The sequence below is a fragment of the Haliaeetus albicilla genome, chromosome 16 (assembly GCF_947461875.1).
Source record: "Haliaeetus albicilla chromosome 16, bHalAlb1.1, whole genome shotgun sequence".
NCBI classification, from domain to species: Eukaryota; Metazoa; Chordata; class Aves; order Accipitriformes; family Accipitridae; genus Haliaeetus; species Haliaeetus albicilla.
The window spans coordinates 13,760,377-13,783,513 of NC_091498.1; the positions used below are offsets into that span (position 1 = coordinate 13,760,377).

Sequence of the window (23,137 nt, forward strand, 5' to 3'; positions counted from 1 at the left end):
TGTCCTCTGACTGAAGTGTAGAATATGGACACATAAAGCTGTCTTGGGTAGATGACTTACTTGAAAAATTGATCTATCTAAGCTTTAAGCTACTAGGGGAGGTAGGGAATCCACTTGGAACAATGTGATTAAAAAAAAAAAACAAACAAAAAAAGCTAATCAAGAAGCCACTACTGATAAAATGTCTCTGACTTCTTTTTCTGCTATCTGTATAAAACAGCAGTCTTCCTGTTTGCTTAAGAAATCTTGACAGGAATGTATGCAGTAATGTCTCCCTTCTGGAAACCAAGAACACTTCTGCAAACAACGTGGACTGGAAATGCATGCAGCCAAATAGAATCTTATGTCCACTCAACATAAGCCTTTGGGGAATCCTGATTTCTGGGCTACATTGTGTTATTCTAGTCTAAACTGGTTCTTACTGGTATGTTTTCACAGGGATGTGTTTTCACTCCTTTGATGGGTGCTATCTAGAAACATAACAACCTATGCTGAAACTGAGAGATCCTTATTAGGAGTTCTGCCAATTCACTTTCATGTGCCATCTAAGCAGAGCAAATGAATTTATTAAACAGTGGATTTAAACTGTATCTTAGAAATAGCATTATCTGCAGTTGATGGATTTTAATTGTAAACAATTGCACCTTAGTGTTCATCTTCAATTGCTTGGTTGATTTATGCTGAGAGACTGCTGACACTGTGCTGCATACACTGTGTTCTTTCTATTCCATATGCAGGTATGGTGGAACATTTCAAAACCTTTCAGTAAAGTTACCCATCACACTGAATAAATTTTTCCAGCCGACAGAGATGTCTTCTCAAGACTTTTTTCAGCGTTGGAAGCAACTGAGCAAGTAAGACTTTGTCTGTACTTGAGCTTGGGGCTCTTGTGGTGGGCCAAGAGAAGAAAATGGGTGTATTGTGAATGTAGCTGCTGCATGCCCCAACACATACTTAATCCTGTGAGTTACAAACTCTCCCGATATAATTAGTTGCTGTTGAACAATGCTGTACATAATACAGGTGTTATACCATGTATTCATCTTGTCTTGTCTTGCAGTCCAAAACAAGAAGTACAGAATATCTTTAAAGCAAAACACCCGATGGATGCAGAGATCACAAAAGCAAAGGTGGGTGGTAGTATGGTATCTTTAATTCATAATGTAAGGGTAGTGGTATAAGCAAACTTAGTACGTTTTGTTTTATATGGCAATTGGATCATCCTGTTAAAGCATAGGTCCATGTTGTGTAACAGACCCTTAGCAGTGCTGGGTTAAATGGACTGTTTCTCAATGTGGCTTGAATTAGATAGTTTTCAATAGCAGCTGAAAACTTGAAGCTATTTAAGAAAACACCAGTTCGGTGCTTAAAACTGAATTGGAAGATACTTCAAGCCTTAATTTAGACCAGAGTTACTAGTTAGAAAAGAAGCCAAGTGACTTTTTGTAGAACTGGCTGCCTTAGGCAAAACAGAAGTGACTAGTGTAAGACAGAAATGGCTTTATCAAAAACAGGAGAGACTTGTGTTGAATTTAACTTATTTCTTGGTTGTTTTTGAGAAGAACCATTTTTTTTTTCCAGGAACAGTTCATTATCAGGGTCACTCTGTCACTTCAAAAAATCTGTTGTAATAAATTTGGTATTGGATAATTCTTTAGTGTCTTGAACACTTCAAATAAAAATTAGTCTCCTACTTGTTTTCCTAGTTGGTGGTGGCTGTGCTTGGGTAGAATTGGTATTGATGTCCTGCTGTCCCCACATCTAAATCTTCTGGGCTTCTTTCATAGATAATTGGCTTTGGGTCAGCCCTACTTGAGGAGGTAGATCCCAATCCTGCCAACTTTGTTGGTGCTGGTATCATCCATACAAAAACTACTCAGATTGGATGCTTGCTGCGCCTTGAACCCAACCTCCAGGCACAGGTAATCTGTTTAAGTATCTACAGCTTAAATACAAGTTCTTGTTTGAAATAAATATCTGTAACTTCTTAAGGTATTTATTTAAAATCACTATTGCAATAGCTAATTGTGACTGCAGACTCCAACATGAAATGAAATTATAGCAGCTGATCCTGGCCCAGTTTGGTAAGCTGCTTCTTCATAGCAATTGCCTTTCCTGTTGAAAGACATCATTGTATTATTCCAGACTCTGTGGAGTCTCATCTTCTCTTGAAGGTTTGAAACGTTTAATGTTTCTGTTTTATGCACCTTGGGACAAAATTAAGTATAATTACCTTTGCCATTTTAAATGAATAAAAGAATGATTGGTTAAAAGAGAAAACATAAGCAAACAAAGACAATGCTAAGAATATTTTTCCTCAAGCATTTTGATAGAGGTTTTGCCAAAGTTAACTGAGGACTCAAAATAAGTTTTGGGTTGTAAGACTCCTGTCTTCTGAGGAAGTGGTGGTAGAGAGTGTTTAGACTTTTCCACAACATTTACTCCTCTTAAAGAAAAATTTTGGACAACACCTTGCTGTTAAAGCCTAAAAAATTTAGAACAATGGTAACTTTCAACAACGGTTTGAAGGTGTGCTCCAGCCTATGGTTTGAAAAAGCTGTATCACTTGGCTGGCTGCCTCTGAATGTTTTAACTTGAGGTCTTTTTTCCTACCAAATCTAACAAAACAAGTAAGAGGTAACTGGCAGCTTTCACTAGCTGACTGTGTGTTCATTTGATGCCAAACTGTGTTTAAAAAGTAAATAATATTTTATGTTCTTTTTCAGATGTATAGGCTCACACTACGAACAAGTAAAGAAGCTGTATCTCAGAGATTATGTGAATTGCTGTCAGAACAGTTTTAATATTAACCATGTCAGTTTGGGTTTTCTCATTTATATCGCTGTCATCATACTGCAAATAAATGTCTTGTACATCACTGTCTGAGTACTGCAGTGTTAACCAATACTGGCTCCCTGCCTTAATAGGACTTGACCCTTGTTTGAAATTAAGACTATAAAATGTACAGTACAGGAAAGTGACTCTTCCCATTAAAAATGGCTTTTAGTGTGTTACACAAAGGGTGGGAGTGCTGTTTTGTGCTTTTTCTTTTTGCAGAGGTCAGGCTTTTAAACTTGTTAAAGGGAAATTGATTTATATGTGGTAACCAAGGATTTCAACTGGAAATGGCTGGTAACATTCTCCCTTAATGCATTTAACAGGTACTCCCTCTGCTCTGAGCTGAAAGAAACAGATGTAATGGTTAATTCAGATGTTAATGTAGAGTCAAAACTCTGTAAAGTTGAACATTGCCACAAGCCTTGTACTGGATGGAAGGGCAGATTCCAAGATGTGTTTGAATCTGATTAAAGTGAACATTTGAGTGTCACCAATCTTTGTATTTGAAAAATGCCACAGAACCAGAGTCTTAAAGTATTAATCTTGTAATCCTTTACATCTTAATGTTTTTTCTGATCTTTGGAAAGTGGACTGAACACAAAAGGTATTCTTAATCCTTCTGCTTATCTCAAATAATGAGGTGAGCTTCTCTGGTAGGAGGTGAATGAGTACATGCTTGTCCATTGTTAGTCAAACTGAAGCTAAATATTCTGTTCTGTGTTTTTTTCCGTTTCCCATCAGATTTAGCAAGTAATAGTTCTAATGATGTGATATAACTAACTGCAGAGTCTGGCACTGTATAAAAGTGGATGTGGGAAGAAATGGGCCCTCGAAGGGCCGTAAAGGCATGCACTGTTTCAGATGAAAATGTAACTTTAAATAATAAGGTTTTTCCCCAGTGCACAGTAATGTTAAAACTCGAGAGGTTGAATAACTGATATCTGAACAGTTTCCTGTCTGTCAGCGGTGGTACAAATATCCAACATGGTGTAGAAGACTTGTGTTGAGACTGAGAGTAGAAGGCCCCAAAATGTTCAGCTTTTATAGTGGTTTTTACAACCAAAGCCTCTGTAACTTGTTCCACATCAGCAAACTCTTTGCAGCCTCTCTGCAGAAATAAGTGGACCCAACTTTGGCTCACACTCTTCAAGCCTTGAGGAGCAACAAGGGCTTCTAAAACAAAGCAGCTGAGGTAGTGCAGTTAGAAATTGTGGGCAGTTGTCAGCAAATGCTGCAGGTCATGATGAATGAAGTCAGCTACTGCTGATATGAGAAGTGAAGCTCAGATCAAGATTTCCTCAAGGTTATTTAGAGGAAGCCTGGGACTGGTGTCTCACAGCACATACAGCCAAGTGTGCCCATGAAATAAATGTTTTGAGTGATAGTGATGACCTTGAAAATATATAAATGAGGCTCCTGTCATGCTGCCCAGTGCACAGCAGGGGACAGGATTCTGCATGATTGAGTGTGCCTTGCTTTTTTTTCTTCAGTGCTTTGAGTTAAACGATGCAACTGGGTGATTATTAATTTGGTTTGGTTGAAGGCTAGTGATCGTATTTGAGTGCAAGTGAGAAATGAGGCACAAAGGTTTGGCTGTGGTGTTTGGATTTGGGGAGATTTTGTTTTTGTTTTTCCAGAAATGGCTGGTAACTGTGGATGTTATGACTGAAAACTTGGCTATAGACCTGGTGTTTCTGCAAAAGTTCTCTTGAACAATTGGCTGTTTTATGGTGTTTCAAGTAGCTAATCGAGACTCTTTGATCACACACATGGTCTTTGAAAATCTTCATGAGTAGTTCCTGCAGTCAGGTTGGGCAGTTGGCAAAGAACTGATGGACTATGTTATGTTTTGTCCTTTGGATGCCATATGTCTCTTTATTACACCCGTTATCTTAATTGTGCTGTTGGCTGCTATGTTAAAAATCTGATGTGCTGAACTAAAGGGAGTCTTGGCAAAGACAGGGAGGAGCTTCTGTTTCATTTTTTTTCAAATCCTGTTGTGTATCTTGTCCCCTTGAAAATGTTCTGTGCCCTCATTAAAGGACACCTTGAGACACTGCACTACTTCAGTTCACTTTGCTTTGGTTCAATCTGTGCTAAAATGTGCATTAAAAACATGGGAAGGATGGGGGTGAGGGAAAGTGTCTTTTTAGTGGTGACTGTGTTAAGCTTATGACTGCTCACACTTTGTATTAAATGTCAGCTCAATGAAGCCGTGAGCAGAAAAGTGAACAAATTAAGGACAAACACTTGATTATTTTTTTTTGTGAGTGATGGTTAACTTACCAAAGTGATGTATTCTGTCAAGCAGACAAAGTAATTTCTGCAGTAAACAGTGTTATTGTTTTTAAGTACAGTATTTTCAGGCATTGACATGTGAAAATAACTGAATAGCAAAACAGGTAGCATATGTTCATTCTTGACCTACACTCCAGTATGTAATACTTATGGTGATTGTCTTATTTGTATAAAACAAAGTTCTTGTCAAATTAAGTGGAGAATTTTCATATAGAAGACTATATATTAGACTATATTCATCAGAAGAACATATTAAGATTAAATAAATGATTAGAACTGTAATCAAACTGTCCTTTTTTGTCTGGGGGCATGGAATAGTAAAGAATACTTGCATGAAATGGTTGTTATGGAACAATTGATGTGTAATGGTAAATTCTTTTCTGCAAACTACTGGTGGGTTGTGTTCAGTTGAGTCTTATCTGGCCTGCAGATTTCTGCTCCCCCACTGAGTTTGTTTATGGCTTTTTGTTTTGGTGTGTTGGGTCACATGTTACAAATAAGTGGTAAAAAAACCCCCCAAAACCCCCAAAAAACCCACTTGATGTAACATCTGTCTTCCTGTAGTGTTTAACAACAGTAAGTATAGAGCATGCTGCAGTAAACTGGTGTAACAGTGGGGTGTAATTGAGGCTATGAAGCATGCACCTGTATTAACACAGGCAGGACTTGTAAAAAAGTTGATGTTGCTGTAAAAGAAGAGTATCTAAACTGCTAAATAACCTCACTCAAGCTTTAAATGTATGTTTCAGCTTCTTAGCACTTCTCTAAAACTTGCTAAAAGAAAAAAAAAAAGCACCTGGGCACCATGAGCTTTTGTGCATTCATCCAACTTTTTCTTGAATTAATTGCAAACAAAGTAGTAAAGAATACTAGCAGCAAGTAGAAACCGCTTGTGAGCGAGCCACCTGTGTCCTGTCAGACACATATTGTCTTTGATTTCTTGCAGAGAAATACCCTGCAAATTTCTGCTTTGTCTGAAAGCCACTATGTGTCTGTGTTAATGATGTTTCTAGAAATGTCCCACCCCACTAAGGGTGCATATAGAAACCTCACAATTAGCTTTTGGTTCATGTAGTGCTTTGCTTTCTGATAGCAGCTGTGTATGGATGGCAAGCACAAGTGCTTGTGTCCACTTTAAAAGGGAACAAGTCACCTCAGTACCTCACTCTTCTCCAGTGAAGTAATGGGCTATTCCACAGGTCCTAGTTCAACTATAGTGAACCTAACAGACTTATTTTCAGTTAAAATAATTGGTCAAATGATGAGAAATAAGTTAGCAAATTCAATTCCTTCTACTTTATTCAAAAGTCAAATTTCTATTATCACACAGTGCCTAGGTCAGTTCTTATTCTCTGGTTAAATATTGCCCTGAGCAAGGCCAGACAGTCTGACATGGTCTTCCCTCCCAACCCCCACCCTGCTTGTTCTTCATTATTTTTTTTTCCTCCCCTGCACCCCCCAACCCCTTCCTGATCAGGAATAATTTTGTCAGTTAGCTTCATTGACGCTCCAGGTAGCTGCTCAGGAAGCCACACTGCAGGGCTATCCTGTGTAATCAATACAAGAGAACTCCCAGCAATGAGCAGTCACTGTGGAAATGTGAAATTGTGATCAGTGTTTAATTAAAAAAAAAATTGGTATCTGAGGCCATCTGGAGGTCTGGTTAGTGTATGCAACTGTCAAAGTTACAAACACAGCCACGAAATACAATTATTTCTGTAATGAGCCTTTTTCCAGGGTTATCTGGGTCTTGGCATGGTAGTTGGAATTCCTTCTTAAGAAGCTGCAGTGGCCTACAGCAGCCACATGCTGTGTTGACCATCATCTTCTCAACATTCAGCCTGTTTGGAAGAGAGGGAGGATCAGTTAGGATTTGTATACAGCATTTTAGGCTTGCAGCTTTTCAAGTATTTGAACATTTTTTTTTCTTATGGTGGAAAATTTAAGAGAGAAGAGCACAACCCTTAGAGTTTAACAGTTCTGTCAACTACAGAACTACAAATAGAGCAGCAATTGACTCAAGTTCTCATGATGACTACTGCAGGAGTTCAGAGACTTTTCAAAGGTCTTAGAGCTGTTAAACCTCAGACCTTACTGGAAAACTAACAGGATTTGATTTCCCTATTTTCCTTTTGCACTTCTGAAAATCATAAACTATAAACTTTTTTCAAGCTGTGCACTGGACTACTTACAGTTTGCAAAAAGGTCCCTGGTATGATTTGTTTAACAAAGATGCTAAATTGTGCATGTTCCTTTTGCACAGTTCCTGGAGGAAGGAAAATCCCTTTCTTACTCTGAACTGTCAGCACCAGAATCTAAGCTGAAAACTGCACAACTGTGTAATGTTGATTCTAGGCTGTGAGTGAGGTCAGTTAACAAAGCAGAGGTAGATTTCCACATATCTTGCTGAACTAACAGGAATAGGTGGGTGAAGTGATAGCTTGAATAAGCAGATGAGATTTAGATTCTCTTCTGATAGTACTGTTTTTCTGTTATACCGTTGCTTTTCTGACAGCATTCAACCAACTGTGTTGATGGACTTGCTCCTATCTTTTAGGGGTTTTTTTGGTCAGTGGGAAGTTGTATAAATAGTTGTATAAATGTAGGCTAGAATTCAGCTATGGGAACCAGATAGTTACAGAAAAAATATTTTTGAAAAATCTCTGTAAAGGGGAGAAAAGTCTGCTTGGTCTCAATTAAAACAAAACTTTTTTTAACCACAACTTTCTTAGTGATTGTGATGAACCTTAATAACTCTAAAACTCTTCCTCCAGGCTTCACAACACTTTTGAAAACTCTCAAGATGCAAAGTCAATTACTCAGTCTTCAAAATGCTGGGGGATACCTGAACTTTGAAGGGGATAGCTTTTAGCTTCAACATTAATTTAAATTAGTTTTTGCAAAAGCAAAACTCTTCGTTGCTTTCCTATTCTTGAACATTGTAATTTGCTTGGATTGTTTGGAATGTAACAATTTTAATTTTTTTCCCAAATAACTGTGAACTCTGCTGTACTGCTGCAGTGACTTTAGTTTTACTGAAGCCTTGATTCTCTGAGTAGTCTCCTAATGACCAACCAGACATCACACTTGTAACTAAAATATCCCTGAGAACGTTATGAGACAACTGAAGTGACATTATGTATTTAGGTGAGACAAATTTCTTACTTTGCTGCCTTGGCTATTTGAAAACGGGTATTTGTGGTCTAACTGACCTTTTCTGTCTTCAAAAACAAACAAGAAAACCCAACAAAAAAGTCCCCCAAAACTGCAGTATTGGTCCCTGTTTTGTTTTGTTTAAAAAAAAAAACCAAACCAAAAAACGAAAACCCACAAAACCCCCACCAACTTCAAGTGAGACAACATCCCTTGTTTAAATTGTAAATCCCTAGTACTAAATGATCTTATTAGTGTTGTTTGTAGCTAGCTGGCTTACACTGCAACATTATATTGCTGGATAGATGCCAACCACATTTTTCTCCCTGAATTACAAAGGTGTGACAGTTAACAAATACCACTACTTACAGGTGGCCAAATAAAAAGAAACCATTTTAGTACTACACAATCTCTCAACTATCCTTACTTTGTTGAAGATGGACATGATCCTTCACATCGGCTTAAAGTGACATTTGTAGAACAGCCTTTGTAAGTTATTTTTTCTTCATATTTGAGTTCTCTACAACGCTCTGTCAAATGTAAAAAGAAAATATTATAGCAGAAATTTATCTTTGTCTTCTCGAGTAGTCTTTGCTAGATGCCAAAAGCCTCCATACTTGGGTTTCATGGAAAACCATTCCTATTACATGGGACAATTAACAAGTCACAAGTGAGTAACACAGCAAGAGATGGTTTTAAACTAGGCACTGAAGGTGCATGAGAGAGTTACCCTAGAGGACAACTAAGAAAATGCAAGTTGGTGGAATTACAAATGAGCAAAATACTCCTGTTAAGAATATAGTGCAAATTCAGTCCAGCAGGAAAAAACTCTAATCCACTGCTAAGAACACAAAGATGCCAATAAAACAACCAGCTGGCTAATTCTGGTGGAATTATTTCTAGTTACAAGACTTTTTAATGGATTTTACTTATTTGAAAAAAGCTTAATTTAGTCATTTTAAGGATTTATTTATTTATAGGCAGCCAGAAGTTCACAACTTAGATGCCTGCCCACAGTCAGTCTTTCCTTACTAGATGGAATGTATAATGCTCCATACTGGATAATGATTATATGTATAGATCTTGCATTTTCTACTGACTTGCAGCAAGACACTAAGCACTTTGTGAAGCAAAAAGCTGACTGCAAACACAAGTTTTCTAATGAGTTTAAAGATTGTGTTTGAAATTTATATTAAGGAGAACAAAGATGTTGAATACTATGAAGGCAATTCATGCACCTCTTGTGCTGCTCCTGTACAATGCTCTTCTGAGCACATTCAGGTTCCCTGCTTGGAAAAAAGGTTATGGATGAAAGCTGAATATTGTTTCAGGGAAGACTCAGTTAATACTGTAGAAGGAATTTGGGGATATGTCCTTGGAAAAAGAAGGCAACTAATAACTGGATGCTAGACTAAGGTACTATACCTGTATCTCACAAAGAGCTAGACCAGTATTTACCTTAGCTTTCTGAACTGAAAGCTACCAGAATGGCTCAGTTTAGGGCTGAAAAATGTGCAGAGAAAGGAGAAGAACTTGTTAGCAACTTTCTGAACTTATGAAATAAATAGTGGGAGGTACTGCCTGTTAACTGCAAGGAACAAACCCAGTAATGGTATGGTTGGGAAGATACTGTGCAGAATCACTTCTCTTAGAAAAAGAATGTGAACAAAATGTAAAGCAGGCACCAAAACCATAATTATACTGGGGAAAAATCCTGCTTATGAGAGTTCCTACTTGGATTCCTCTTCTGTGAGGTGAAAATTAGGAGGATGCAGTCAGTGAAAGCAGGGTCCAAGGGAGTGGGGCAATAGAAAGAATCCCATCTCCTTAAGACAAACTGTCATTTCCTGATGCTCACACAGTCAATTTGAGCCTCCTTTTTGCTAAAAAAAAAAAAAACACCCTGAAAGCAGCCTCTTTGGTACTGCATTACTTGTAAAACGGTGGGAGGAAGGTCAGACTGCATTCAGTCGCTTGCTCTGCAGGTAGATAATTCTGCCATGCCTTGTGGCTGAGCTGACTGACCTGTACGAGCTGCGCACTGCTGCCAAGGTTAACGGTGAAAACAGAGATGAAAGGTTCTGCTACAGGTGACTGTACCCACTGTTATATATCAATTTTCACATCACCATTTGAGAGTAGTAGTTAACTAAGGAAACTGTGTTTGTGGTTAACTATTTAGGACCCTTTGTGTAAATCAGTCTTCTGCAGTAAGACTCAGTAGGTGATGTCTTGGATGACTGGAGCATGGTGTTCCTCTTTGTTCATTTTTTGTCACTGTTAGAGATAAGTTTCTGGTTCAGCTGATCTGATTGCAACAATGGAATGGAGAACTGTGTGTGAAGACTTGCAACAACTAAAGAAATAGCATATACGTCTGGAAAAATTTTTAATGGGTGCTTCAAAGATAAAAAGATACAAATACTTATAATCATTATTAAGTAGAGTAGAAAAGGGCAGGCCTATTATGATGCCACATGCCCCTCCTAATTCTTGAAAAAGACAAGGCAAGTGAAGGCTGTAACTGGTTGGAGGTGAGGTTGTACATTCTTTAGGAGTTAAACACACAGAAAAGGAGAACAAACTGTGAAAGTGGTATGTGACAGTGGAGAAGGCAATAGGAAAGAAGGCAGTATGATAAGGTAAAAGTACACTTTCCAGATAGTTTCTCCTTTGTTGAACCCTCCCAAAAGAGAATGCAAAGTAGCTGAAATTGAGATGTTAACTCTTCTGTGGGTCCTCAAATACTGGTTAAAACAAACAACATACAAAAAAGAACCACACAGGAAATCTACCTTCCATTCACAGATTGAACAGTGCATATGTCATTCTTGTTTATTCTTAGAAGGATTAATCCATATCCTAGGAACTGTTGAATAAAACCTGTATCTAAACCTATCACTGTTTCTAAACAGGACTATAAAACTAGGCCTCTGCTACCTACAGAGATTACCGTTAAAAATTTATAGATATCTGCTGTTAAACCACACGAGTGTTCCTAACTCCTGTACTTTAGATCCTAAAGTAGGACAGTTCCATTTAAAACCAGCAGAGAGGATGTTGCTTCGTGTGTGCCTCCCTTTACATGAAATGGTGCAGAAATTATAGAATGTGGTATTCCTTTAGTTAAAACGTATTAGGTTTTAGTTATGCACAGGAGCCAAAAAACATCACTGTACCTTGAAAACTGAGAAAACAGTATCCTGCAGAAGAGATACCAAAAAATGCTCAAGTGTGCAGAAAGAGTATATGAGAGCTAACAGAAAGACTGTAGGGTAAGTCAAGAGATAGCCTGTCCAAATAAAAGGCATCTTTCTTACACTGCTTAACTGGGATTTTAAGATTAAAACCCAAATGATTCTGTGACTCTCCTGGTCCACATCCTGTCAGCCTCCTTAACTCACACTTTTTAATGTTTACATCAGTATATAGCAGGAAACCTATTACAAAATCAAAGACTTCGGACAACTACTCTACAAAAAATAACTGCAGAAAGGACAAAAAGAAAAGAATGCACCGATGCATACAAATGGTATTGTAGCCAAAGAATATGTAATGTAAGAATTCATACACTCATGAAAGGAAAGATGTGCCAAAAACAAAAACATGATATAGGAAATAACGTGGATGTGCTTTACCTTGGGGCACGGTTAATGGTACAACAGAAGACAAGGATGTTGAAAGTCTAGAGATGAACGGAGATGATGTAGTGCGGGTAGTGGTTAATGTTGTCGTTCGCAAAGAAGTCCTTTCAACTGACTCTGTAGAAGCAGTAGTAATAACATTGGGAGCAAAAGTAATTGTTGTAGATGAAACAGTTGGGATCAAAACTGGAGTGGACCTGGCAAAGATACTGGTAGGAACTACTAATGAAGATGTTTTGCCATGTGGAGTTAATGTGGTGTTTTGAGAGGAATAATATGTAGTACTCTTAGCAGAACTAAATGTAGAAGTAGTGCGGGGTGTAGAGCTTGGGATGGTGGTTGGCGCCAACGTGGAGGAGACGGTGGAAGTGGCAGCAGATGTCAGCCGGGTGCTGAGAGGGCTGCTGTGGGCAGACGGCGAGCTGGGACTTGGAGATGTCCTTGTCAGAGGGACTTCTGCGGTGCTAGCAGAAATCGCCTCTCTGGAGACAGAGGTCTTGGCGGTGCTGCTGGCGGAGGTGGCGGCGGTGGTCTTCTGCGTGGTCAGGGGTGGCACAATGTGTGGCACGGTTGTCTTCTCGTGGGTGACGTCTGCTGGGAGGAAAGCACGGGCTGACTGAGGGTGGCAAGCCAAGAGGGTAGGGTGAAGGAGATGGGAAGAAACCCTGGGCTAGGGCCTCGGGCAGGAAAAGCAGCCCCGTATCGCCCTGAGTCTTGCTGAGCAAGAGAGAGGATTGGGCTTTTGGCTTCTTCCCTAAGCCTCTCCATCCTGCTTAGACCCAGTTGGGGCCAGCGTGTGTGCCAGTCAGCAGTGGATTGACCCTGGCTGGATGCTAAGCACCCAGCCAGCCACTCACTCACTGCCCCTCAGTGGGAATGGGGAGAGAATCAGAAATGTAAAAGCAAAAAACCCCACACAGGTGCAGACACAGAGGGGTTTCAGAAGTGAAGAAACTAAAGGAGAAACAAACCCCAAACCACCCGTAAGATGCAAAGGCAATCACTTTGGCCCCCCCCCCCCCCCCACCAGCGGCCAATGCCCAGCTAGTCTCTGAGCAATGGCTACTGGGGGAGAAACTCCACACCCCCTCCCTCCCCCCCCATTTTACTACTCAGCATGACGTTCTGTGATACGTGGAGTATCTCCTTGACCCTTTGGGTCGGCCAATCTGGCTGTGTCCCTGACCATCTCCTGCCCACCCGTTGCCCACTCCCTATCAGGCAGAGCAAAAACCGGAGAAGTCCTGGATGCCGTGCTAGCACTCCACAGCAATAGCTAAAGCACTTGTGCACTATCAACACTAGCTTGGACACACATCTAAAACACAGCGCTAGACAAGCTGCTAGAACGAAAAAGAGCTCCATCCCCACCAGAATCAGTACGCAGGCCCAGGGCTGCAGCAGGTAGCAGACTGGGCAAAGGCAGCAGGAAGGGAGGGCGAAGTACCAAAGCAAATCCGGAAGCACCAGATCTGGAAGTTGTTGGAAGGAAGGAGGGATGAAAAGAAGGAAGGAAGGAAGGAAGGAACGAACAAGAGTAAGAGCGGGGAAGAACAGACAGAAAGAGCAGAAAGGGTAGGAGGAAGCCTTACAAGACTGTGAGGAGCTCAGCCGTGTTGAGGACACGGTTGAGGAGGGAGAAGCAGCAGGCGACGGCAGGGCGCTGGTTTTGGCTGTGGAGGGTGTGGAGGACTCCGGTGCAGGCGACTCTGTTGGAGCAGTCGTCGTCGGGGAAGAGGGCTTGGGCCTTAGGGTCGTAGGCGTAGGCTTGGGGCTGGTGGTTGGCGCCAACGTGGAGGAGACGGTGGAAGTGGCGGCAGATGTCAGCCGGGTGCTGAGAGGGCTGCTGTGGGCAGACGGCGAGCTGGGACTTGGAGACGTCCTTGTCAGAGGGACTTCTGCGGTGCTAGCAGAAATCGCCTCTCTGGAGACAGAGGTCTTGGCGGTGCTGCTGGCGGAGGTGGCGGCGGTGGTCTTCTGCGTGGTCAGGGGTGGCACAATGTGTGGCACGGTTGTCTTCTCGTGGGTGACGTCTGCTGGGAGGAAAGCACGGGCTGACTGAGGGTGGCAAGCCAAGAGGGTAGGGTGAAGGAGATGGGAAGAAACCCTGGGCTAGGGCCTCGGGCAGGAAAAGCAGCCCCGTATCGCCCTGAGTCTTGCTGAGCAAGAGAGAGGATTGGGCTTTTGGCTTCTTCCCTAAGCCTCTCCATCCTGCTTAGACCCAGTTGGGGCCAGCGTGTGTGCCAGTCAGCAGTGGATTGACCCTGGCTGGATGCTAAGCACCCAGCCAGCCACTCACTCACTGCCCCTCAGTGGGAATGGGGAGAGAATCAGAAATGTAAAAGCAAAAAACCCCACACAGGTGCAGACACAGAGGGGTTTCAGAAGTGAAGAAACTAAAGGAGAAACAAACCCCAAACCACCCGTAAGATGCAAAGGCAATCACTTTGCCCCCCCCCCCCCCCCACCAGCGGCCAATGCCCAGCTAGTCTCTGAGCAATGGCTACTGGGGGAGAAACTCCACACCCCCTCCCTCCCCCCCCATTTTACTACTCAGCATGACGTTCTGTGATACGTGGAGTATCTCCTTGACCCTTTGGGTCGGCTAATCTGGCTGTGTCCCTGACCATCTCCTGCCCACCCGTTGCCCACTCCCTATCAGGCAGAGCAAAAACCGGAGAAGTCCTGGATGCCGTGCTAGCACTCCACAGCAATAGCTAAAGCACTTGTGCACTATCAACACTAGCTTGGACACACATCTAAAACACAGCGCTAGACAAGCTGCTAGAACGAAAAAGAGCTCCATCCCCACCAGAATCAGTACGCAGGCCCAGGGCTGCAGCAGGTACCAGACTGGGCAAAGGCAGCAGGAAGGGAGGGCGAAGTACCAAAGCAAATCCGGAAGCACCAGATCTGGACGTTGTTGGAAGGAAGGAGGGATGAAAAGAAGGAAGGAAGGAAGGAAGGAACGAACAAGAGTAAGAGCGGGGAAGAACAGACAGAAAGAGCAGAAAGGGTAGGAGGAAGCCTTACAAGACTGTGAGGAGCTCAGCCGTGTTGAGGACACGGTTGAGGAGGGAGAAGCAGCAGGCGACGGCAGGGCGCTGGTTTTGGCTGTGGAGGGTGTGGAGGACTCCGGTGCAGGCGACTCTGTTGGAGCAGTCGTCGTCGGGGAAGAGGGCTTGGGCCTTAGGGTCGTAGGCGTAGGCTTGGGGCTGGTGGTTGGCGCCAACGTGGAGGAGACGGTGGAAGTGGCGGCAGATGTCAGCCGGGTGCTGAGAGGGCTGCTGTGGGCAGACGGCGAGCTGGGACTTGGAGACGTCCTTGTCAGAGGGACTTCTGCGGTGCTAGCAGAAATCGCCTCTCTGGAGACAGAGGTCTTGGCGGTGCTGCTGGCGGAGGTGGCGGCGGTGGTCTTCTGCGTGGTCAGGGGTGGCACAATGTGTGGCACGGTTGTCTTCTCGTGGGTGACGTCTGCTGGGAGGAAAGCACGGGCTGACTGAGGGTGGCAAGCCAAGAGGGTAGGGTGAAGGAGATGGGAAGAAACCCTGGGCTAGGGCCTCGGGCAGGAAAAGCAGCCCCGTATCGCCCTGAGTCTTGCTGAGCAAGAGAGAGGATTGGGCTTTTGGCTTCTTCCCTAAGCCTCTCCATCCTGCTTAGACCCAGTTGGGGCCAGCGTGTGTGCCAGTCAGCAGTGGATTGACCCTGGCTGGATGCTAAGCACCCAGCCAGCCACTCACTCACTGCCCCTCAGTGGGAATGGGGAGAGAATCAGAAATGTAAAAGCAAAAAACCCCACACAGGTGCAGACACAGAGGGGTTTCAGAAGTGAAGAAACTAAAGGAGAAACAAACCCCAAACCACCCGTAAGATGCAAAGGCAATCACTTTGCCCCCCCCCCCCCCCCCACCAGCGGCCAATGCCCAGCTAGTCTCTGAGCAATGGCTACTGGGGGAGAAACTCCACACCCCCTCCCTCCCCCCCCATTTTACTACTCAGCATGACGTTCTGTGATACGTGGAGTATCTCCTTGACCCTTTGGGTCGGCCAATCTGGCTGTGTCCCTGACCATCTCCTGCCCACCCGTTGCCCACTCCCTATCAGGCAGAGCAAAAACCGGAGAAGTCCTGGATGCCGTGCTAGCACTCCACAGCAATAGCTAAAGCACTTGTGCACTATCAACACTAGCTTGGACACACATCTAAAACACAGCGCTAGACAAGCTGCTAGAACGAAAAAGAGCTCCATCCCCACCAGAATCAGTACGCAGGCCCAGGGCTGCAGCAGGTACCAGACTGGGCAAAGGCAGCAGGAAGGGAGGGCGAAGTACCAAAGCAAATCCGGAAGCACCAGATCTGGAAGTTGTTGGAAGGAAGGAGGGATGAAAAGAAGGAAGGAAGGAAGGAAGGAACGAACAAGAGTAAGAGCGGGGAAGAACAGACAGAAAGAGCAGAAAGGGTAGGAGGAAGCCTTACAAGACTGTGAGGAGCTCAGCCGTGTTGAGGACACGGTTGAGGAGGGAGAAGCAGCAGGCGACGGCAGGGCGCTGGTTTTGGCTGTGGAGGGTGTGGAGGACTCCGGTGCAGGCGACTCTGTTGGAGCAGTCGTCGTCGGGGAAGAGGGCTTGGGCCTTAGGGTCGTAGGCGTAGGCTTGGGGCTGGTGGTTGGCGCCAACGTGGAGGAGACGGTGGAAGTGGCGGCAGATGTCAGCCGGGTGCTGAGAGGGCTGCTGTGGGCAGACGGCGAGCTGGGACTTGGAGACGTCCTTGTCAGAGGGACTTCTGCGGTGCTAGCAGAAATCGCCTCTCTGGAGACAGAGGTCTTGGCGGTGCTGCTGGCGGAGGTGGCGGCGGTGGTCTTCTGCGTGGTCAGGGGTGGCACAATGTGTGGCACGGTTGTCTTCTCGTGGGTGACGTCTGCTGGGAGGAAAGCACGGGCTGACTGAGGGTGGCAAGCCAAGAGGGTAGGGTGAAGGAGATGGGAAGAAACCCTGGGCTAGGGCCTCGGGCAGGAAAAGCAGCCCCGTATCGCCCTGAGTCTTGCTGAGCAAGAGAGAGGATTGGGCTTTTGGCTTCTTCCCTAAGCCTCTCCATCCTGCTTAGACCCAGTTGGGGCCAGCGTGTGTGCCAGTCAGCAGTGGATTGACCCTGGCTGGATGCTAAGCACCCAGCCAGCCACTCACTCACTGCCCCTCAGTGGGAATGGGGAGAGAATCAGAAATGTAAAAGCAAAAAACCCCACACAGGTGCAGACACAGAGGGGTTTCAGAAGTGAAGAAACTAAAGGAGAAACAAACCCCAAACCACCCGTAAGATGCAAAGGCAATCACTTTGCCCCCCCCCCCCCCCACCCCAGCGGCCAATGCCCAGCTAGTCTCTGAGCAATGGCTACTGGGGGAGAAACTCCACACCCCCTCCCTCCCCCCCCATTTTACTACTCAGCATGACGTTCTGTGATACGTGGAGTATCTCCTTGACCCTTTGGGTCGGCTAATCTGGCTGTGTCCCTGACCATCTCCTGCCCACCCGTTGCCCACTCCCTATCAGGCAGAGCAAAAACCGGAGAAGTCCTGGATGCCGTGCTAGCACTCCACAGCAATAGCTAAAGCACTTGTGCACTATCAACACTAGCTTGGACACACATCTAAAACACAGCGCTAGACAAGCTGCTAGAACGAAAAAGAGCTCCATCCCCACCAGAATCAGTACGCAGGCCCAGGGCTGCAGCAGGTAGCAGACTGGGCAAAGGCAGCAGGAAGGGAGGGCGAAGTACCAAAGCAAATCCGGAAGCACCAGATCTGGACGTTGTTGGAAGGAAGGAGGGATGAAAAGAAGGAAGGAAGGAAGGAAGGAACGAACAAGAGTAAGAGCGGGGAAGAACAGACAGAAAGAGCAGAAAGGGTAGGAGGAAGCCTTACAAGACTGTGAGGAGCTCAGCCGTGTTGAGGACACGGTTGAGGAGGGAGAAGCAGCAGGCGACGGCAGGGCGCTGGTTTTGGCTGTGGAGGGTGTGGAGGACTCCGGTGCAGGCGACTCTGTTGGAGCAGTCGTCGTCGGGGAAGAGGGCTTGGGCCTTAGGGTCGTAGGCGTAGGCTTGGGGCTGGTGGTTGGCGCCAACGTGGAGGAGACGGTGGAAGTGGCGGCAGATGTCAGCCGGGTGCTGAGAGGGCTGCTGTGGGCAGACGGCGAGCTGGGACTTGGAGACGTCCTTGTCAGAGGGACTTCTGCGGTGCTAGCAGAAATCGCCTCTCTGGAGACAGAGGTCTTGGCGGTGCTGCTGGCGGAGGTGGCGGCGGTGGTCTTCTGCGTGGTCAGGGGTGGCACAATGTGTGGCACGGTTGTCTTCTCGTGGGTGACGTCTGCTGGGAGGAAAGCACGGGCTGACTGAGGGTGGCAAGCCAAGAGGGTAGGGTGAAGGAGATGGGAAGAAACCCTGGGCTAGGGCCTCGGGCAGGAAAAGCAGCCCCGTATCGCCCTGAGTCTTGCTGAGCAAGAGAGAGGATTGGGCTTTTGGCTTCTTCCCTAAGCCTCTCCATCCTGCTTAGACCCAGTTGGGGCCAGCGTGTGTGCCAGTCAGCAGTGGATTGACCCTGGCTGGATGCTAAGCACCCAGCCAGCCACTCACTCACTGCCCCTCAGTGGGAATGGGGAGAGAATCAGAAATGTAAAAGCAAAAAACCCCACACAGGTGCAGACACAGAGGGGTTTCAGAAGTGAAGAAACTAAAGGAGAAACAAACCCCAAACCACCCGTAAGATGCAAAGGCAATCACTTTGCCCCCCCCCCCCCCCACCAGCGGCCAATGCCCAGCTAGTCTCTGAGCAATGGCTACTGGGGGAGAAACTCCACACCCCCTCCCTCCCCCCCCATTTTACTACTCAGCATGACGTTCTGTGATACGTGGAGTATCTCCTTGACCCTTTGGGTCGGCCAATCTGGCTGTGTCCCTGACCATCTCCTGCCCACCCGTTGCCCACTCCCTATCAGGCAGAGCAAAAACCGGAGAAGTCCTGGATGCCGTGCTAGCACTCCACAGCAATAGCTAAAGCACTTGTGCACTATCAACACTAGCTTGGACACACATCTAAAACACAGCGCTAGACAAGCTGCTAGAACGAAAAAGAGCTCCATCCCCACCAGAATCAGTACGCAGGCCCAGGGCTGCAGCAGGTAGCAGACTGGGCAAAGGCAGCAGGAAGGGGGGGCGAAGTACCAAAGCAAATCCGGAAGCACCAGATCTGGACGTTGTTGGAAGGAAGGAGGGATGAAAAGAAGGAAGGAAGGAAGGAAGGAACGAACAAGAGTAAGAGCGGGGAAGAACAGACAGAAAGAGCAGAAAGGGTAGGAGGAAGCCTTACAAGACTGTGAGGAGCTCAGCCGTGTTGAGGACACGGTTGAGGAGGGAGAAGCAGCAGGCGACGGCAGGGCGCTGGTTTTGGCTGTGGAGGGTGTGGAGGACTCCGGTGCAGGCGACTCTGTTGGAGCAGTCGTCGTCGGGGAAGAGGGCTTGGGCCTTAGGGTCGTAGGCGTAGGCTTGGGGCTGGTGGTTGGCGCCAACGTGGAGGAGACGGTGGAAGTGGCGGCAGATGTCAGCCGGGTGCTGAGAGGGCTGCTGTGGGCAGACGGCGAGCTGGGACTTGGAGACGTCCTTGTCAGAGGGACTTCTGCGGTGCTAGCAGAAATCGCCTCTCTGGAGACAGAGGTCTTGGCGGTGCTGCTGGCGGAGGTGGCGGCGGTGGTCTTCTGCGTGGTCAGGGGTGGCACAATGTGTGGCACGGTTGTCTTCTCGTGGGTGACGTCTGCTGGGAGGAAAGCACGGGCTGACTGAGGGTGGCAAGCCAAGAGGGTAGGGTGAAGGAGATGGGAAGAAACCCTGGGCTAGGGCCTCGGGCAGGAAAAGCAGCCCCGTATCGCCCTGAGTCTTGCTGAGCAAGAGAGAGGATTGGGCTTTTGGCTTCTTCCCTAAGCCTCTCCATCCTGCTTAGACCCAGTTGGGGCCAGCGTGTGTGCCAGTCAGCAGTGGATTGACCCTGGCTGGATGCTAAGCACCCAGCCAGCCACTCACTCACTGCCCCTCAGTGGGAATGGGGAGAGAATCAGAAATGTAAAAGCAAAAAACCCCACACAGGTGCAGACACAGAGGGGTTTCAGAAGTGAAGAAACTAAAGGAGAAACAAACCCCAAACCACCCGTAAGATGCAAAGGCAATCACTTTGGCCCCCCCCCCCCCCCCACCAGCGGCCAATGCCCAGCTAGTCTCTGAGCAATGGCTACTGGGGGAGAAACTCCACACCCCCTCCCTCCCCCCCCATTTTACTACTCAGCATGACGTTCTGTGATACGTGGAGTATCTCCTTGACCCTTTGGGTCGGCCAATCTGGCTGTGTCCCTGACCATCTCCTGCCCACCCGTTGCCCACTCCCTATCAGGCAGAGCAAAAACCGGAGAAGTCCTGGATGCCGTGCTAGCACTCCACAGCAATAGCTAAAGCACTTGTGCACTATCAACACTAGCTTGGACACACATCTAAAACACAGCGCTAGACAAGCTGCTAGAACGAAAAAGAGCTCCATCCCCACCAGAATCAGTACGCAGGCCCAGGGCTGCAGCAGGTAGCAGACTGGGCAAAGGCAGCAGGAAGGGGGGGCGAAGTACCAAAGCAAATCCGGAAGCACCAGATCTGGACGTTGTTGGAAGGAAGGAGGGATGAAAAGAAGGAAGGAAGGAAGGAAGGAACGAACAAGAGTAAGAGCGGGGAAGAACAGACAGAAAGAGCAGAAAGGGTAGGAGGAAGCCTTACAAGACTGTGAGGAGCTCAGCCGTGTTGAGGACACGGTTGAGGAGGGAGAAGCAGCAGGCGACGGCAGGGCGCTGGTTTTGGCTGTGGAGGGTGTGGAGGACTCCGGTGCAGGCGACTCTGTTGGAGCAGTCGTCGTCGGGGAAGAGGGCTTGGGCCTTAGGGTCGTAGGCGTAGGCTTGGGGCTGGTGGTTGGCGCCAACGTGGAGGAGACGGTGGAAGTGGCGGCAGATGTCAGCCGGGTGCTGAGAGGGCTGCTGTGGGCAGACGGCGAGCTGGGACTTGGAGACGTCCTTGTCAGAGGGACTTCTGCGGTGCTAGCAGAAATCGCCTCTCTGGAGACAGAGGTCTTGGCGGTGCTGCTGGCGGAGGTGGCGGCGGTGGTCTTCTGCGTGGTCAGGGGTGGCACAATGTGTGGCACGGTTGTCTTCTCGTGGGTGACGTCTGCTGGGAGGAAAGCACGGGCTGACTGAGGGTGGCAAGCCAAGAGGGTAGGGTGAAGGAGATGGGAAGAAACCCTGGGCTAGGGCCTCGGGCAGGAAAAGCAGCCCCGTATCGCCCTGAGTCTTGCTGAGCAAGAGAGAGGATTGGGCTTTTGGCTTCTTCCCTAAGCCTCTCCATCCTGCTTAGACCCAGTTGGGGCCAGCGTGTGTGCCAGTCAGCAGCGGATTGACCCTGGCTGGATGCTAAGCACCCAGCCAGCCACTCACTCACTGCCCCTCAGTGGGAATGGGGAGAGAATCAGAAATGTAAAAGCAAAAAACCCCACACAGGTGCAGACACAGAGGGGTTTCAGAAGTGAAGAAACTAAAGGAGAAACAAACCTCAAACCACCCGTAAGATGCAAAGGCAATCACTTTGCCCCCCCCCCCACCAGCGGCCAATGCCCAGCTAGTCTCTGAGCAATGGCTACTGGGGGAGAAACTCCACACCCCCTCCCTCCCCCCCCATTTTACTACTCAGCATGACGTTCTGTGATACGTGGAGTATCTCCTTGACCCTTTGGGTCGGCTAATCTGGCTGTGTCCCTGACCATCTCCTGCCCACCCGTTGCCCACTCCCTATCAGGCAGAGCAAAAACCGGAGAAGTCCTGGATGCCGTGCTAGCACTCCACAGCAATAGCTAAAGCACTTGTGCACTATCAACACTAGCTTGGACACACATCTAAAACACAGCGCTAGACAAGCTGCTAGAACGAAAAAGAGCTCCATCCCCACCAGAATCAGTACGCAGGCCCAGGGCTGCAGCAGGTAGCAGACTGGGCAAAGGCAGCAGGAAGGGGGGGCGAAGTACCAAAGCAAATCCGGAAGCACCAGATCTGGAAGTTGTTGGAAGGAAGGAGGGATGAAAAGAAGGAAGGAAGGAAGGAAGGAACGAACAAGAGTAAGAGCGGGGAAGAACAGACAGAAAGAGCAGAAAGGGTAGGAGGAAGCCTTACAAGACTGTGAGGAGCTCAGCCGTGTTGAGGACACGGTTGAGGAGGGAGAAGCAGCAGGCGACGGCAGGGCGCTGGTTTTGGCTGTGGAGGGTGTGGAGGACTCCGGTGCAGGCGACTCTGTTGGAGCAGTCGTCGTCGGGGAAGAGGGCTTGGGCCTTAGGGTCGTAGGCGTAGGCTTGGGGCTGGTGGTTGGCGCCAACGTGGAGGAGACGGTGGAAGTGGCGGCAGATGTCAGCCGGGTGCTGAGAGGGCTGCTGTGGGCAGACGGCGAGCTGGGACTTGGAGACGTCCTTGTCAGAGGGACTTCTGCGGTGCTAGCAGAAATCGCCTCTCTGGAGACAGAGGTCTTGGCGGTGCTGCTGGCGGAGGTGGCGGCGGTGGTCTTCTGCGTGGTCAGGGGTGGCACAATGTGTGGCACGGTTGTCTTCTCGTGGGTGACGTCTGCTGGGAGGAAAGCACGGGCTGACTGAGGGTGGCAAGCCAAGAGGGTAGGGTGAAGGAGATGGGAAGAAACCCTGGGCTAGGGCCTCGGGCAGGAAAAGCAGCCCCGTATCGCCCTGAGTCTTGCTGAGCAAGAGAGAGGATTGGGCTTTTGGCTTCTTCCCTAAGCCTCTCCATCCTGCTTAGACCCAGTTGGGGCCAGCGTGTGTGCCAGTCAGCAGTGGATTGACCCTGGCTGGATGCTAAGCACCCAGCCAGCCACTCACTCACTGCCCCTCAGTGGGAATGGGGAGAGAATCAGAAATGTAAAAGCAAAAAACCCCACACAGGTGCAGACACAGAGGGGTTTCAGAAGTGAAGAAACTAAAGGAGAAACAAACCCCAAACCACCCGTAAGATGCAAAGGCAATCACTTTGCCCCCCCCCCCCCCACCCCAGCGGCCAATGCCCAGCTAGTCTCTGAGCAATGGCTACTGGGGGAGAAACTCCACACCCCCTCCCTCCCCCCCCATTTTACTACTCAGCATG

The 23,137-nt window shown here is 47.3% G+C and overlaps 1 protein-coding gene across 6 annotated transcripts in view; it reads left to right on the forward strand.

Moving 5' to 3' along the window:
* The window catches only part of AP2A2 (adaptor related protein complex 2 subunit alpha 2), a 45,922-nt gene extending 43,044 nt beyond the window's left edge, over positions 1-2,878 (forward strand). For all 6 annotated transcript variants that reach the window (XM_069803575.1, XM_069803576.1, XM_069803578.1 and 3 more), the window contains 4 exons: positions 738-854; positions 1,061-1,130; positions 1,788-1,922; positions 2,727-2,878. In XM_069803575.1, coding sequence (XP_069659676.1) covers positions 738-854; positions 1,061-1,130; positions 1,788-1,922; positions 2,727-2,804 — 400 coding nt within the window. In that variant the 3' untranslated portion in view covers positions 2,805-2,878. The remainder of the gene's footprint in view (positions 1-737; positions 855-1,060; positions 1,131-1,787; positions 1,923-2,726) is intronic.
* The last annotated feature ends 20,259 nt before the right edge of the window (positions 2,879-23,137 follow it).